A 16,866-nucleotide genomic window follows, 5' to 3' on the forward strand; every position below is an offset into this window, starting at 1 on the left:
TGATTGAGATCCTATTTTTATCTGATTTTTATGATTTCACAAATATATATTTTAATCAACTAAACTTGATTTTTATATAAATTTAGACTCGTTAGAAGAAAACGAAAAATACTTTGACTTTCTACCTATTCTAGTTTTAGTATAAGATTTAAAACTGCCTTAACTTGAAAATAACTTGAATTTTGTGCGCAATTTTGCAATTTATTGACTTATTTACAAAAATTAAGGTATGAAAGCAGATGCTAAAAAAAGGCAATGGCAAAAATTATGCAGTTAGTTTCAAATGACAAAATGTTATTTTTACCAGCAACAAAGCATTGATAAAATCAGAAGCAGAATACAGTGTAAGGGTGTGGAGCACAGGGTTTCCAATATTTGCACAGTTCCAGTTGAAATTCAACTAGTTAGGTTGTTGTCCCGACAAAACTTTAATTTTGTATTTCCAAAACTTTGTTTAAAATGTTTATTGCATCAAATACAAAACATTTTTACAGTATACAATTCTTTGAAAAACATCAACATATTGGATGATTTTCTGTAAAAGCTTCTGAGACACTGCATTAGTGATCTTACAACAAAATATTAATATAAAACTTGTGATTTATGCGGCTTCTTCATCGCTTGCTATTTCCATACTTATACCACTTGCATCAGATGCATTTCCATTACCTTGAAAAAGAATGAAATGTTAGCACTTCAAATGCAATTTTTCTTGAATTTGTGATTTTATTTTTCTATTTTTAACTCTGTTTAAATTATTTATTAAAAAATTAACTTAGATTTATATGAAAATAAAAAAAAAACCTTCATCTGAGAAAATATCTTCTGTTCCAGGAGGTGGTGGCTCCTTAAATTCTTTCTTCTCATTTGTTGTATCTTCATTTGCATCACTACCCACAATTTCCTCTTTTTTTATCTGTTTTTCAACAGGTTCTGTCTTGACAGTGTTTTTCAAAGAGCCCTGTTGAGTGTTTTTGTGTAAATGTGGAGCCCAATTCCCAACATGTTTTGATAAACTTGATTTGTTGCTGGAACTTCGTTTTCCGATGGTAGGCGACAATTTAGGTAAGCTCTTGTTACCCGTAAACTTCATATTAATTTTTGAATTTGCGCTTTTTTTCTTTTGTGAATTAACCACTGAAATTTTGTTCCATTTTTGTGTAGGAGAATCCTTTGTTATCTTTTCCTCTTCCTTTTTGTCAGTTTTTTTCCATGTGAATCCCTCGAAATTCATTCTGGGTGCTTTTGATTCAGGTTTTTTAAGATTTCGATCTTCCCTCTGCTGCTGATTTCTTTCATAATCATCGTACCCTGGCGACCAAACATTATCCTTCTTCTTTTTCGGTTCTTTTACCACCCTTCTTTCTGGAGAAGTCTCAATATATCGGCGTTTACCCTTAAAAGCACCTTTGTCTTCTTGAACCGAAGTATTTTTCGTTGATTTTGCCAATTTTCTTGAATTAATTAACGACCTGATATCTTGAACTTGCTCAGGAGACAATTTTTGATCTTGGGATTTTTTCCGCCTTGATGACCTTCGACTCCTGGTTCGCCTCTTTGGTGACCTTGATGTCGACTTTGACAGTGACCTTAACAACCGCGGTGACATTGACCTTTTAGATGACCTTCGACTGGATGACCCTGACCTTTCCGGTGTCATTGATCTTCGAACAGGAGACTTTTGTTTACGATGCGGTGAACTTGAAGCTCGCATTAGCGGATTTTTTGGCTCAAGAGGTCTGTTATTTTCTTTGCAAAAAACCTTAAAAAAACAATATACCTGCATGTTAGTTTATTAACTCTCACGCTAAGTAATCTAAAAAATATAAAGTTGTAGTTACCTTGTAGTTTTCATTGTGTTTATGAGTCTTACAATGTTCCTCAGCCATCTGAGGTCCAGGTAAAGTTGTTGTACAAACTGAACAATAAAAACCTTGAACAGGTATAAGAAGTTGTGCACCTAAAATAAGGTAGAATTGGTACACACAGAAACTTGTAAAAATATATAAACTAAGTTAAAATTAGAGTTTTGGTTTGGGAAGTTTAAATTACCTTTCATTGAAATAACAACAGCATCATGGTGTTTTTTGATTTTCTTTTTTCTCTTTGCTAACCAGGGTTTCTTTATCTGAACTAACTGCAAAACAAAATTAAAATGTACATTTAGAAAAAATTATACTTTATCATAGGAGCAGACATTAACAAAGCAAAAACTTCTGTTTATTTTCGTTTAATAACAAAAACCAAAAATGATTTTTAAACCATTAAAATGCATTGACATCATATTTTACCTTTTTATGTTGTTTAGTATGAAGATGAAGCAAGTATTCACTAACTTGATCACTTGCAAATAAACAAGGTTTACAATAATGGCTACCATCATCGACATAATTTATTAAAGCATCTGCTTCTTCATCACTACCTGATACATCATGCTAAAAAGGAAATTTTTTAAGATTTTATTACCATATTTTTGAAAAAAAACTTTTTCTAACTATATACTATAATTTTTAAACTTGTTTTTATTTTTTAAACAAACCCTTTCACACATTTAAAAAACAGGTCATATTTTGCCCTTAGTTTAGAAATGTACACAGCTATTTTGTTACAACAAACCTCAGGATAGGAATTTTCAACAGCTTTTTTAGCAGAAACTCTTATTTCATTAATTTGTTTCGCAACCCCAACCTAAAATATAAAACAATGGTAAAGATCTGTTAAACCTATTAAATTTTTTTAACAAAAACTTTACTGTAAAATATTATTATTAAAGGGGTACCTGTAACAAGCTATTTTGTCTCATCAATTCACTATTTGCTTCAATTGTTTGTTTTTGCTTCTTTTTAATCAAATCACTTTTTTGTCTTTTTAATTTTTCCAACTCAGCCTCCAGGTAATCCAGTCTCTTTTTTCTTGCCTTTTTTCCCTCAATAACAGGTGCCTTCTTCACTTCTTTCACCTCAACCTGTTTTAAAATAGAACGTCTTGGTACTGGTTGAGCTGGTAACTCTGGTTTCTGTGGTGGTACTTCAACAGGTTTTGGCTTTGGCGCAGGTGGTGCAATGGTAGTTGGTTGTGGCTGGTATATAACTTGTGGTGGGGGCAAAATAGGTTGGGGTAGCGTGGGTTGGGGTAAGGTAGGTTGCATTGTCGGGGGAGGTGCTTGGTAAATGTACATCGGTGCATTTGTGGCTGTCGGAATAAGATGTTGTGAAGCGACAATCTGCAAACTTTGTTGTTCCAAACCTTGTTGCTGCTTTAACGTTTGTTGCTGCTGTTGAAATTGTTGATGTTGTTGCTGTTGAAGCTCATGTTGTTTTTGCAGTTGTTGTAAATGTTGCTGTTGAAGCTGTAACTGTTGCTCTTGTTGCTGCAGCAATGCAGGTTGATACAAGGATTGGACAGAAGTTTGTTGTAATACCTGAGGAATACTTTCCACTGGGGTCATCTGAACACCTGGTGTCAAAGTTTCAATAATTTTTGGTTTAGGCTGAATCTGTGTAACTGGCTTGCTTACTTTTTCTGTCTTCTTTTCTTTATTACTTGATGCTTTTTGAACGCTTTGAGCGGAGAGTTCAAAATCAAAACCAATTGCTTTCAGCACATTTTTGAGGGCATTGGTGTCAAAACCACCAGGCGTTTTAGCACCAAGTTCCGTCTTTTTCAGAGCTTCAGAAACAGGTGTTGGCACCGGGATTTGAACCTGAAGCTGAGGTTTGGAAGTAGGCGGACTAAGTAGAGTGTCACCATACAAAAATCGATCTTCATCTTCTATTTCTTTTTTCCTTCTTGTTTCTTTAGGTAGAGGAGTAGCATATGCATCATTGATGGCATTTAAACTGAGCTTATTTTTTGCAACGTTTGGGTTAATGTGGAAAGAATTAGATTGTGTTTTTGGTGATTTTTCAGTCTTGGGGTACATCATCAACATGAGGTCATCAACCGGTTTGTTTTGCTGTAAAGACGACCGGTTCTTCATTGAACTATTTCTACTACTCACACTTGAACCCGAGCTTGACCGACGTCGATTTCTAGTAAATCTTGGGGATGGCGAGCGATGCTTTGACCTTGATGAGCTGTGTGTCCGACGAGGTGACGGACTTCTTCTCCTTCTAGGTGAGGGAGAGTGGTGTCTGTAACGTGGCGATCTACTGTGGCGGTGTGGAGAATGACTTCGTCGTCGGTGGTACGGCGATGGACTTCTATGTCTTGGTGATGGGCTTCTTTGTCTTCGTGGTGGGCTTCTTTGTCTTGGTGATGGACTTCTTCTTTTTGGAGATGGACTTCTACGTCTTGGGGGCGAAGATGAACTTCGCCTGTGTCTAGCTGACGGACTTACTCGGTCTGGGCTAAACTTTCTTTTAGGGACTGGGCTATATTTCTGACGCAGGCCAACTAATGTGTGCATGTGCTCTTTATACAATTTCTCCTTCATAAAAACATCCATTTCCTCTTCCTGCTGAAAATGATGACCAGGTGAAAATCTTCTAGCAGGAGGAGATCGACTAAAACGACGTTCAGGCGATCGACTGTATCTCATCTGCGTTCTATTATTATGAGGTGGGGAGTTATGATCCTGGTAGTTTCTTGGTGGAGATTGCCTTTGTTGGGGATAACGCTGATGCATTTCTTTGTGTGATCTAGGTGGTGAAAAATGTCGATTTGGTGATATTCTTCCTTGGGACATCATCACTCTTTCTTTGGACTGCCTCGATGAAAGTCTAGGATCCATTGCTCGCCTTGGTGATATCCTTGAAGGTGATTTTCCACGAAAATGCTGATTTGGAGAACTAGGACGGTTAATAAATGCTGAAGGTCTAGAACCAAATGGTCCAGGTTCATAGTTACCATCCATCGGAATGCGCATGTTTTTCTCTTGTGCCATGACTGGTCTTTCAAACTGGTTTTGCTGCTGGTGAAATGGTAAACCATCATTGTGCCAGTTTTTGGTTGCTTCTGGTTCTTTCCATCTACTCTGGTTTTCTGGGAACCCAAAAGATGGTCTTTCCATAAAGTTTTCCCTTCTGTTGTCCAGCCTTCTAAAAATTAAATTAAATGGTGATAAATTTAAAAAAAACAGCCAGATTTTTTACTACTGAAATTGGTACTATACTTACATGCTTACCCGATGTAAACCAGAAAAAAATCCATTTTGAGTAATTTTACACAAGGTTAAAGTGTAATACAATCAACTGACAATCAATTTTTTATGTTGTAAACAAAACAATATTGAAATTGAAAGTTGATTACTTAAACATTAACAGCCAAGCAAAAATCTTAACCTTGTTTGTTCTGTATCTTCATAGAAGTAGCAGCTTAGAAAACTTTTTTTTTCTAATTCTTTCAATTTTTAAACTTTAATGACACTAATTTTTTTTTGCAAAGAAACAATAATAATCTAGCTCATAAAACTTCATTTTAGTCCAAACAAACAGCATGCCTCACACTAACAATGTCTATTTTTTCATGGTTGTTAATTACATTAAACTAAATCTATTAAGAATCACTATCATAAAAAGGTTAAATTTTCTATGGTCTAAAATCTCTGAATTCAAATACTTTGTATTAATTGGTAGTCACAGCAACTACGGTCACAATTAACAACTAATATTAACTACGGTTATAGTTTTGTGTTGTAGTTTTCTTATATATACTAATTTAAATGCTCATTTCATAACTTAATTACACCATTTATTTGCTTTGTTGATAGCCTAATTATATACTAACTTTTTAATAAACCTAAAACAACAAAATTTGGCACATACAGAAATAAAATTGTTTAAAATAAATAACAAAAATTTAAACTATAAAATAAATAAAATTAAGTTTTAAAAAAATGTTTCACCTTGCCCCATTATCAACCCTGGGGCCGATACGGTTTCTAAGATCACCCCCCGGTGACTGGGATTTTCGATTTGGACCCAAGTCCGATCGTTGATAAAATACATCGTTGCCGACAGTAATTCTTAATCCCTCGTCCATATGAGGTCGAGATCCTCTTGATGACATCACAAAGCTATCTGTGGAATCATGAAAATCACAAAATAAATTTTATTTAATAAAAAATTAACCGAAACCTGTTTAACATAAAACTTACTTTTTAAATGTTTTTGTAATTGATATGGTTCATCATTTAAAATCTAACTAAAATAATAAACGGTAAAAAAGCAGCAGAGCAAAAAATAAATAAAAGTAAAAGTTAAAAACGTTTCATTTGCTTTACAGTTTTACTTTCCAATTCTAATTAAATAATTTCTTTGTATCAAGCTTCTTGTTTTAGCAAAATGTAAAGATTCATTTATTCAGTGATGGCAAGCTGGTAATGTCTGAATGTGTGGTCTTTTGTTTTTTTGTAACACGCTACTTAAACTGGTCATCTGCATCTCAATTAATGTAATAGGCTATAGGTAATCAACACTAAACGTCCCAAACAAATATATCAAAAGCTTTTAATTTTCAAGTGTGTAACTGACTTATGTAAACACTGCATTACCCTTAACGAACTTGACTTTAGGTTACACTCTCTTTCATTCTTTACTGAATAACAATCTGACGATCAATGCTTTAACAGTTTAGACGTACTTTAATAAAAATACTTATGATAAGCCTAACACTTACATATATAGTAGTTAAAAACTACATCTTTAAACTAATCAATTTTTTTCTTTCCTGACCTAATTAAAGTCTTATTTTTCTGCTATCTGTTCGACTCGAATTATTTTTTTCGCTTGCAGCCTAATTTTACGAAAGTTGCAACCACGATATTTTTATACAAAAGTTGTAGCCGAATGTGTTCATGGTCATAAACTCATTTAAGTTGTAAACACAAACTATATGTTTAAGGAGCATCTTAAAATTTAAAATATTACTTCCTAATATTAACGAATTTAAATACTACTAGAGTTGTATAAGATAAGACACGGCTTATTTTATTAAATAATAACCCCTTAATACTTTAGTACAATATATTAACAGTTTCAAATTGATTTAAAAATTAACACAGTTTAAAACCTTGGAACTTAAAATAGATCACAGTTTATAAAAGGAAGTACATCAGATAAAAACATAGCAAGGCAAAGCATAAAAGCAAATCACAGCATTGATAGGTAAGTTTACATTAAAATTTGGCAGATAAAAAATCTACAAAAATATATGAAATTCTATTTAAACACCATATTAATCTAAAAAACTAAAGCTCTAAAAGAAATGAAAAGTAAGATTTTTAAAAGGAAGAATAAGGTAACATTGTACAAAAATGTTAAAAGTTTAAAGCCAGCATTTAAACTTGAAAAAGGCTTCTAAATCCGGGTCATCAATTTCCTTTCTATGTACCCCTGCATATATTTGCTTTAACATATTTGTCTTAAACTTGGCATCTAGAATTCCCATGTATTTTTCAAGTACACCTAAAAGTTTAAAAATAATTACAGATATTTTTTACGATAGGTAAAATGTAGTAAAGTTAAATCTAATTTAAATTCATATACAAAACTTGCAGTGTAATGAATAAAGAGTCATTTAAAAAAAAGGAAAAAGTTGTACCAACCTATTCCCATACACCTTCCATATTTAACCATGTGCTCAACCAATCTTAAGTCATCAAATTTTTCATGTTTCATTAGTATACTAACTATTTCTCCACTTAGGTAAGCATCATCAAATGAATCTTCATCTCCACTGTTAGGAAACCTACAAAAAAATTTTTTTTTTTATCTGACCTTGTTTATTTTTTATAATTTTTTTATTTTTTCTTGGGGAAGGGTGTGCTGTTGTCACGTGTTTAAAGCTATTTATAAAGAGTGGACCTACATGCAAATAGCATGATATTTTAACACTTATTTAATTATGTATTACAACTTTTTAAGCAAAGTAAATACCTGCAATATATATCAACAGCTGATAAAGGATCAGTTCTAACGAGTAGATCAGCAAGTTCAATGTAAGCATCATGAACCTAATAACAAAACATAAATATTTTAAAATCTTACAAGAAATCTATATACAAAATAGAGCTTAGTAAATGAAAAAATTGATCTTTCGTGGCGCGCATGCAAATTATCATAAGCACGTATTAGCTGCGAGTTACAATCATTAATTTTACAATTCAAATGCTGCAAAAAGATAAGACACATTTACTTGAACAAAAACTGACATAAAATTTTATTAGAAAGAAATAAAAAAGCACTTTTTTTTGTAGATATCTTTATCCTTGATGTAGAAAAGTCGAATACGCGACTTAAACATAGAGTAACATCAGTTACTCGGAACCAGTCTCGAGTTGCCTGTGGCAGTTTGGGATATTATAGAGAATATAATTGCCCGGTAATTATGCTACTGATTAAGCGCTGACTCAGCAGGAATTTGTACCATTTATAGCGTCTTACTCAAGGGCGCTACAGCATGAGAGCAGTGGGGATTGAACCCACGGCCTCATGTGTGGTGTAGCAAGTGTAAATATATGTCATAATAACAAAATTAAATCACCTCAGGAGCCATGTTAATAACTTCCTCATATCTTGATCTGGCTTTATCTTTTGTACCATCTGTTTTTGAATAAGCTCTTGCTAATCCCAACCTAGCATGATAAGATGTTCGATTTAATGGAGCTGGTTTTCCAGTAGATGGCGCTGTAGCAGCAGGAGCAGGCTAAAAAAATTATTGTTTATTATTTAACATACTTTAAAATTAGATTTATTTTTGAATGTGTTATACAAAAAAAAAATTTTTTTTTAATTATTAAAAATCTCACTTTTGCTTTTTCTACTTTTACAGCTTCAGTGCTCTTCGTACATTTTACATCAGTTGCCTTTGCCCCTCCTCTACCCCCTCTGGCGGGAGCCCCCTTGGCTGCTCCACGCCCCCTAGGTGGAGCTACCGCGCCCCTTGCTCTTCCACGAGCTGCTGGAGCCCCTCTGCCTCTAGCAGGGGCAGCAGCAGGTTTTGAACCTGAGGCTACTGGGGCAGGTTTGGTTTCAGACTTGATTTTCTCTATCCACCATTGTTGACCTTAAAAAAGGAAAATTATTTTTTTTGAATTTGATAAACTAAAAACATAATTAAAATGAAATAAATAAAAAAGAGAATTTTCATCAAATTTTTCGTACTTGTTATCTGTTTGGGGACATCCCCTGCAGCTGGTTTTCCTTCCAGTTCAATACTGGCTTGTAAACTTTCTCTAGCTTCCTCTAGTGGTAGTTTATTGCTGATGTCATCATCGTACTTAGAAAGCTGAGTCATCCCAAGCAAATATAATGACTCGCTATTGCATGGATTAATGGTAACCAACTTTTGAGAAACCTAAAAAATTATAAACAATTGAATTTCTAAAAAAATAAATCTAGAATAAACAAATCTAAAAATCTTTTCTAATTTTTAAAATATTAGCTAACCAATCTTAGTATTTTAAAAATATCTACATAAGGATAATAAATTTAATATTGCAGGCTATAGTAAATATTGCAGAGACAAAACAGTTCTACCTTTTCTTGTAGTGCTAACAATTTCTTTTCACCTTCTATTGTACTTGATCTGATCATAGAAGATAAATATCGACACCTTTGTGCTATCCATTCATTATTTACCTTTTCTTTCATCATTATTTCAAGCAAATTGTATTGGGAATCAAGCAATAACCACTCCAGCTAATATATCAAATATTAAAAAAATATTTTCTAGCACAATATTTGTAAATCTATGTTTATGCAAGTTTAGTTCAAATTTTTTGACTTATAGAGTAACATCTGTTACCCTGATTCAGTCTCAAGTTGCCTTAGGAAAATTGTAATATTATAGATTATAGTTGCCTGATAGTCAAGCTGCTAATTAAGTATTGGCTCAGCGAAAGTTAATCCCATTGTTAGCACCTTATTTAAGGATGCTACAGCATGTGAGCAATGGGGATAAAACCCAAGACCTCGTATAGTAAAACCAACTGTTCTTACTTTTTATTACACCACGCTGCCGGTTAAGAAAATTAAAATCACAAATATTCTTTTTAAGAACTTACCTGTTTAAACAAACCTCCCTTATGATGCATTAAAGTCAAGCACATTGAACAAAAAAGACAAATGCTAAAAACATACAAATTCGAAAAAAAATTATATTTTCTGAAGGAAAAAATTTGTATCTAAAAACTAAGCTTTTTGAATATTATATTTTGTTTACTAATTTAAAAACAATGTTAAACTTACCAATGATAAACTTCCTTAGCTGACCTCAATCCAGTTTGTGGAGCGTTTTTTTGTAAGTTTTGGGCAAAAGTGAATAAGCCAGATAATACTTGAAGATTAATTAATCTCATTATATCCTCGGTTAAAAGATCAGAAGTAGAAAAAGATGTTGTACCTATGAACAAAATAATTATATTAAATTAAAAGTTACACTTCTAAAAAGAAAAAATGACCTGTAAATTTGGTGCAAAAGTTCTCAAAAATTTTTAAAGCAACGCAATGCCAAAGAACGGCAATGTAGATCAAAATTCAAAATATGGTTAGTAAAAATTTTTAAGAATTACTCTTTCAGGTTTATAAAAGCAATTTAATACCTTCTTTTTCAGCTTCAGATTGTCTTCTCATTAACAAATGTTCAAGAAATTCATTCAAGAAACCTAATCCTTCCTTCATTCTATCTCCTAACCCAGAACTCCGTAAACATAAAGCTAAACCAAGTAAAAATCTAAACAAAAAAGTGTTTAGTTTATTCTGCTGTTTAATTAAAAATCATAAAATAAACCTAATTTTGGTGATTCAAAAAATTACAATGAAAAAAAATTTACAAATTAACAAGCTTTTACCTTGCTTCTATACTGACAGGTTTTAACCCACAAGCTTGTTGTAGTCTCACAACGGCCTCGTCATATTTTCCCAGCTCCAGTAACATCCTCCCAGCATGTAAGTTACAAAGATGGTTGTTGGGGTCTAGTGTAACAGCATCCATAAATTTTAAGTAGGCTTGAGATAGTGGACTGCTTTCATCTACTTTGTGCAAAGCTGACTGCTCACCCTAAATGTATATAAATTTTTGTAAATGTGTTGAAAATGCACTCAATTGTAATTTAAATGTCAAAAAAATGTTTGTTTTAAATCATGGGTTTAATCCCCACTGCTCTCATGCTGTAGCACCCTTGAGTAAGGCGCTATAAACAGTATGAACTTCTGCTAAGCCAGCACTTAATCAACAGCATAATTACTGGGCAATTATAGTTTATATAATGTGATAAACTGCTAAAGGCAACTCGAGACTGGGTCGGAGTAACTGATGTTACTCTATGTTGAGGTCGTGCATTCGACCTTCCCACATCGAGGATAAAAATATTTATATAAATTAAAAAATAAAAGTAAGATATTGGCAATTTAAAATATTCAAAAATAGATATAAATAACATTAAGATTAGTTCTTTTTTTAAGAAATTTAAATTAATGTTTGGTCACCTAATTTTACACGAACTAATTTAATTACAATTAGTTTTTTACTTTTAAAGCTTGCTTAGATCTCCAAGCATATAATCCTTGCACATGATCAGCTTTTCCTGATTGCCCACTTTCAAGTAAACTTTTATATTCCTCATCTATTCCTCTAAAATAATTAAAAAATAAAGTTAATTAATGTATACTCACAAAATTAAATGAGTAATCATAGAAAAACTTTTTGATTTAACTAAACTAAGTTCATTCCCTTCTAATTTCTTGCGCCAAATCCTTTTTCAACCTACATTTTTTTATATAATTCACAATTCCACATATATATAGCAATTATTATAGTATTTAACAATATAGATCAAATACCTTAACTGTAGAGCAAGTGGGGCGTTAGGAGGAACCCCCCTCAACCTACAGATAGCCATACATTCTTCCAACTTTGAACTTTCCTTTGCTTCTGTGTTGATTCCTGCAGCTCCCATTGAGTCATTTTCATCCTATAGTAAAATAAGATCTTGATTAATAAAATCCTTAAAAACTGAACAAATTGTGTTAACCAAAATAAAAGCTTTTAATTTGGTAGACCTACATCATATACTAATGTTCGTCTGTGATATATACTAATGTTCGTCTGTGATAATTTACCTACACACCAAAAATGACATTTTTTTAAAAAGACTTATAAATTGGTATATATTATCCACTAAGCCTAAATTTACATAGAAATAATTATAAATAAAACCCCTATGTAAAAATTTTAAGCATGTGTTTTGGTCAAGCTATCCTTAATTAACATATATTTTGCTTACATCTTTATTAAGTCCAAATATTTCAGCTAAATAATATTGTTCTTCCAATGCATGAGCTAACTTGAGATGATATTTTGATTCCTTGCTTTTTACATTAACACACGCAGCATAACAAATACTTATTTGTTGAATATCATCGGCGGGAGATGCATTTTGTTCATATCTGATAGTTTGACCTAAAAATAAAAAAATGTATATATATGTTAAATTTTTATTTTTACTTTTAATTTTTTTTAATGTTGATTTTTAGAATTTGTTTAATATCTAACCAGGTTTAGTGGGTAATTTAGATTTGTATTCCTTTAAAATTTTGTCAGCTTTTTTCATTAAGGAATCAGCATTATTTTCACTTGCCATATGCTGTAATCTTTTTTCCCAATTTCGCACCTTAAAAGTAAAAAAAGAAATCAAAATTTAAAAAATGTGAAGCAATAAGCCTATTATTTTTAATGGAGTCATAAAAATAAAATTTAGTTTCAAATTTAAGCATTTTTGCAGCTTTTAAAATAAATTTTTGTTTTAATGTGCAGAAATTATATGTTTTTCAATTATATCAATTTTAACACTTTTTTTATTACCTCAACTTTGTGATTAATTGGAGTTGTTTTAACATTTGTTGATTCAAATTCAGCTTTGTACCATTCTGTATCAGTCACAACTTTTGTTTCCACATTTAAACTTGGTTTTAAGGTTGAGGTTTGAACATATTTGGCCATATTTCTTAAAGATAATTCTTCTTTATCACCTTTTTAAAACAGACTTATTTTCATTATTTAAGTACAATAATAGAATATTGTTTTTAAAATGCCCAAAAAAATATACAGACAATGAAATGTTTTTTTTTGTATATATATATTTTTATCCTCAATGTGGAAAGGTCGAATGTGCGACCTAAACATAGAGTTACATCAGTTACTCGGACCCAGTCTAGAGTTGCCTGTGGCAGTTATTATAAAGATTATAATTGCCCGGTAATTATGCTGCTGATTAAGTGCTGGCTCAGCAGGAGTTTATACCGTTCATAGCGCCTTACTTAAGGGTGCTACAGCATGAGAGCAGTTGGAATTAAACCCACAACCTCATGGTGGGGTAGCAAGTGTTCTTACTACTACACCATGCTGCCGGTTAAAATGTTATACTAAACTAAATGAATAAAGCCTGTAAAAGATAATTATTCGGAATATAAATTATTTTTCACCTATTTTTTTAAAATAATTTCAAACAAACAATCAAACTATAAATAAATCAAAGTTGATTGCATTACCTTTGTAAGCATACACAGATAAAGCTACACAATTGGATATTTGATTATCAAGTTCTGTGTCACTAATTCTCCAATCTTTATCCAATATAACTTCATTCATTGGATTTACTTTTGACCTTTGTTAAATAAATGTATATTTGTAAAAATGAAGGCCTGAATTTTTAAATACTTTTTTTACCATTTAAACATTAACTAGGTTTTTATATTATAGTTTATACAAACAAATGTATACAAAACCCAAAATGGCCAAAAAATAGACTATGTTTTAAATTAAAATATTTTTCACCTTCTAGTTAACATATCAATACAAGGTTGGGACATGGAAACTTTTGGGTCAGAGTTAAAGATGGAAACGGGGTTGTACATTGGTGATAAAGTCATGGGACATTCATATTTCATCAATATTGTTGGGTCTTTTAACATGACAGGCCATGGAAGTAGTTTTCTTGTTATCAGAACTGTATATTCCTAAAAAATTAAATTAGTAACATTCAGTTATGTGTTATGAACAACAACTAAAAATGCTAAAAGTTTAGATTTAAAAATTTGTAAAAAACTTTAACCATAATATTTCAAATTAATTTAAATTCGTGTTGCCCAGACATAAAACCATAAAATTTAAGCCATTTAAATACATTAGAATTTAAGCCATTTAATTATAACACCATAAAACAGTATTGATTAAATAAAAATTCCCCTTTAAAAAAATTTGTCTTTGAAACTAGTGTTGTGAACAATTACGTTTCAAATACAAAATTACTTTTTTATTTGTTCCATCCACGGAGCCCACAACTACACTGATAAGTGTTTCACCAAGTTGAAGTGGAATAACATTATTATCACTACTACCTTGGTACAGAACTACACACTTCTTATCTGGTGGTGTGGCAGATACAGTTATTTCCTCTGCACTACATGGCACTGCACCTGTGGGAATTTAATTATAGTGTAACCTGACATAAACAATTAACATCTTAAGAATTAAATTTTATGTAAAAAAATCGACTTTACAATCAAACATAGAGTTTCGGTTGAAATATTATTTTTTTATATTGCCTGATAATTAACCCATGATTTGTTTTTTTGTTTTAGCAGAAGTTTACAACTGTTTACTGCTACAGCAAAAAAGCAATAAAAATCAATGCTGGGACCTCATATAATAAAGGAAAGTGTTCTAGCCAGCACAAAAGTTAGTTTACTACACCATATCCCCAAACTTACTTGTGTATTCAACACAACCCATGTTAAAAACTGGATCTAATTTCCCACAAGAAAGTTTAAGTAGATTGAGTGAAGCATCAGAAGCTGACAACCTTCTTATTTTGATAAAATAAATCTTAGTTGTTCCATCTTCTGCTGAGACCTCAATTTTTATCTCAGTAACTTCACCTTCAGTTAGTGGGATAGTTTTTTCACCACCTGCCCCCTTGAAAATCAAAACAGAAAAAATAAATTATTTTTAAAATTCACTAAATTAAACACATTGATTTAGTAGGTTGTTTATTATAATAAAATAAGATTTTATATTTGTTTGAGTAAAATATTTTATCACAAAAATTTTACTTAGTTTTATAAGAATTATAGCCTATTAGTTTTATAGTCAAAGCTAATTATATGCCTAAGGGCAATGTCACATCTAAAATTTATTACAGACAAAATTAATTTCACATAGGCTTTAAAAATACATAAGTAAAAAGGTTTATACACCTTTATAATTTAAACAAAAACAAAATATTTGTTAAATTAGTATTTTTGCCTTCATGTTTTAATTGAAACATAAAACTCACAAAAACTTGGTAAGAAGCTCCACTATCACTGGTTAAACAATCCACTTTAACTTTTTCTACACTGCTTGCCACTGTTGACTCATACTCCAAAACGTTTCGGTTAAATTTTGGATTTAATTTTGCCGGCGAAGCAGACAATTTTTCCAAATCGCAATCATCCATTTTAATCAAAATTTATTGAAAAATTTCTGAACAAAACGAAGCTATTTATTATTTGGTAACATTTACAAACATAAAATAAAACAAATGAAAGTTAAAATTGTTCGAAAATTTATTTTTTATCAAGTTTAAAGCAATGTTTTAAATTAAAGCATTTTTAGCACAACTGCAGCAATATATAATATATAAATATACAAATGTTAAATATTTTTAAAAAGTTTTATATTAAGCCAAAGCATAAAAATATGAAAAAAATGTACCAATACAACTACTATCAGACTATCCTTTAAAAAGTTGTTCTTTTATATATAGATAAAACTTAACTGGTTTTCGAAATGTAATTTTAAATTAAAAATTTACAACAAAAAATGCTCCATTAAAGTTTGTACAGTAGTATTAATACAATCCATATAGAACATATAAAAAAGGTAACAATAATGTTCATATCTAGATAGCAAGTCCAAAAACACTGACGATACAATACATGCTTTTATTTTCCCATCTTAACGTACAACTGCCGTCTGTTCCGTTATCCCAATAACATGAACTAGCTGTGTGCAGTCCAGCACCATTCTTTTGCATGATAACCGCGGTCACAATGTACTTGAACGGCCTTCCGAGCTTTGTAAGTTGGTTAAGACATTGTTCGACGACATTCGACGTCCATTGATTAACTTTGTTGTGCTGATAAGCATTCCCGCCAATTGTACCTTCAATAGATTCTTTTATAACGTTGCTAACATCATCTACAACAAAAGTAGTCTCTTCTCCGGTCTGAAAATCGTCCATTTTAATGCAATTTAGCTTGAAAACTAACCTAAAAGTTTTAACAAAATATAAACAAAACTTTGGATTTCTGATGACGGGTCAAAGGTGAAATCAACTGAAGTCGTTGCTTAGGCGATAATGTACGCGTCTGGTGGCACTATTTTATATAAGTTTATAAACATAATTCTCGTTATAAAATAATTACAAAAAACTTATTTAAAGTCACTAAATAACAAAATGAAGCAAAATCCTTTCTACTAAAATAAAAAAAACAAAAACTACAGCATACATTTCAAAATTACGCAAACCAAATAAATTTAAACAACCCCTTAAAGTTGTCGGTTGACGGCGCACACGTTGCATCAAAGTCGCAATCGCGTTTAGTTTTAGATCCGGCGATTACTCATTGACCCATCATTTACCCACATAAACAAATTTATAAAACAAACAGAAATTTTATAAGTTGGTGTCATCAAATAAACTAAACAAACTTTGAACCACAGAAAAAAGATAACAGAAATAGCAAGTCAGTAAATCACATATTTTGTTCTTGAAATAACCACTTTACATAAATACTCTAATGGGGTAAAATTGTAGAATACAAGGTCACTTGACCAAATAACGTACTTCATACAAACGTGACATTTCAGCCAGACAGGGTG

General features: G+C 31.5%; 3 protein-coding genes across 5 annotated transcripts; all 3 read right to left on the reverse strand.

Annotated features, from left to right (window-relative positions):
- Positions 1–190: 190 nt before the first annotated feature.
- On the reverse strand, positions 191–6,755 carry LOC145752488 (uncharacterized). Of its 3 annotated transcripts, none has more exons than XM_082568787.1 (9): positions 6,098–6,755; positions 5,846–6,020; positions 2,780–5,036; positions 2,617–2,688; positions 2,292–2,435; positions 2,053–2,137; positions 1,842–1,960; positions 805–1,762; positions 191–669 (listed from the first exon to the last, which is right to left on the reverse strand). In XM_082568787.1, exons 2-9 carry the CDS (start codon positions 6,007–6,009, stop codon positions 602–604), a joined length of 3,867 nt encoding a protein of 1,288 aa, XP_082424913.1. In that variant the 5' UTR covers positions 6,010–6,020; positions 6,098–6,755; the 3' UTR covers positions 191–601. The 3 variants fall into 3 exon arrangements, with proteins under 3 accessions (XP_082424913.1, XP_082424912.1, XP_082424914.1); XM_082568786.1 differs by having other exon boundaries at positions 2,780–5,039; XM_082568788.1 differs by lacking the exons at positions 5,846–6,020; positions 6,098–6,755 and adding an exon at positions 5,118–5,790 and having other exon boundaries at positions 2,780–5,039.
- Positions 6,756–6,920: 165 nt separating this feature from the next.
- LOC145751840 (uncharacterized) lies at positions 6,921–15,443 on the reverse strand. The gene is made up of 21 exons (XM_082567961.1): positions 15,278–15,443; positions 14,712–14,916; positions 14,251–14,417; positions 13,777–13,958; positions 13,491–13,606; positions 12,805–12,971; positions 12,496–12,613; positions 12,227–12,402; positions 11,784–11,914; positions 11,472–11,574; positions 10,793–11,001; positions 10,544–10,674; positions 10,191–10,344; positions 10,007–10,070; positions 9,480–9,641; positions 9,105–9,297; positions 8,750–9,006; positions 8,485–8,646; positions 7,878–7,954; positions 7,547–7,689; positions 6,921–7,406 (listed from the first exon to the last, which is right to left on the reverse strand). Exons 1-21 carry the CDS (start codon positions 15,437–15,439, stop codon positions 7,267–7,269), a joined length of 3,219 nt encoding a protein of 1,072 aa, XP_082424087.1. The 5' UTR covers positions 15,440–15,443; the 3' UTR covers positions 6,921–7,266.
- A 292-nt stretch (positions 15,444–15,735) lies between these two features.
- LOC145751841 (dynein light chain Tctex-type 1) lies at positions 15,736–16,297 on the reverse strand. Its single transcript, XM_082567962.1, has one exon. It carries the CDS (start codon positions 16,223–16,225, stop codon positions 15,884–15,886), a length of 342 nt encoding a protein of 113 aa, XP_082424088.1. The 5' UTR covers positions 16,226–16,297; the 3' UTR covers positions 15,736–15,883.
- Positions 16,298–16,866: the final 569 nt, after the last annotated feature.

This window comes from Corella eumyota, chromosome 5, assembly GCF_963082875.1.
Source record: "Corella eumyota chromosome 5, kaCorEumy4.1, whole genome shotgun sequence".
In the NCBI taxonomy this organism is placed as follows: domain Eukaryota; kingdom Metazoa; phylum Chordata; class Ascidiacea; order Phlebobranchia; family Corellidae; genus Corella; species Corella eumyota.

What these genes read in the sequence shown, in the direction of transcription:
- LOC145752488 (XM_082568786.1), bottom strand. Translation starts at nt 6,009, where the DNA reads ATGTCATCAAGAGGATCTCGACCTCATATGGACGAGGGATTAAGAATT. An exon ending in AGGGTTGATAATGGGGCAAG is followed by an intron (nt 5,040 to 5,845) that starts GTGAAACATTTT and finishes TTTAATTTTTAG; the next exon opens with AAGGCTGGACAACAGAAGGG. An exon ending in AGATATTTTCTCAGATGAAG is followed by an intron (nt 670 to 804) that starts GTTTTTTTTTTA and finishes TTCTTTTTCAAG; the next exon opens with GTAATGGAAATGCATCTGAT.
- LOC145751840 (XM_082567961.1), bottom strand. Translation starts at nt 15,439, where the DNA reads ATGGATGATTGCGATTTGGAAAAATTGTCTGCTTCGCCGGCAAAATTA. An exon ending in ATCTGAAGCTGAAAAAGAAG is followed by an intron (nt 10,345 to 10,543) that starts GTATTAAATTGC and finishes TTTTGTTCATAG; the next exon opens with GTACAACATCTTTTTCTACT. An exon ending in TGGAAGGTGTATGGGAATAG is followed by an intron (nt 7,407 to 7,546) that starts GTTGGTACAACT and finishes TTAAACTTTTAG; the next exon opens with GTGTACTTGAAAAATACATG.
- LOC145751841 (XM_082567962.1), bottom strand. Translation starts at nt 16,225, where the DNA reads ATGGACGATTTTCAGACCGGAGAAGAGACTACTTTTGTTGTAGATGAT.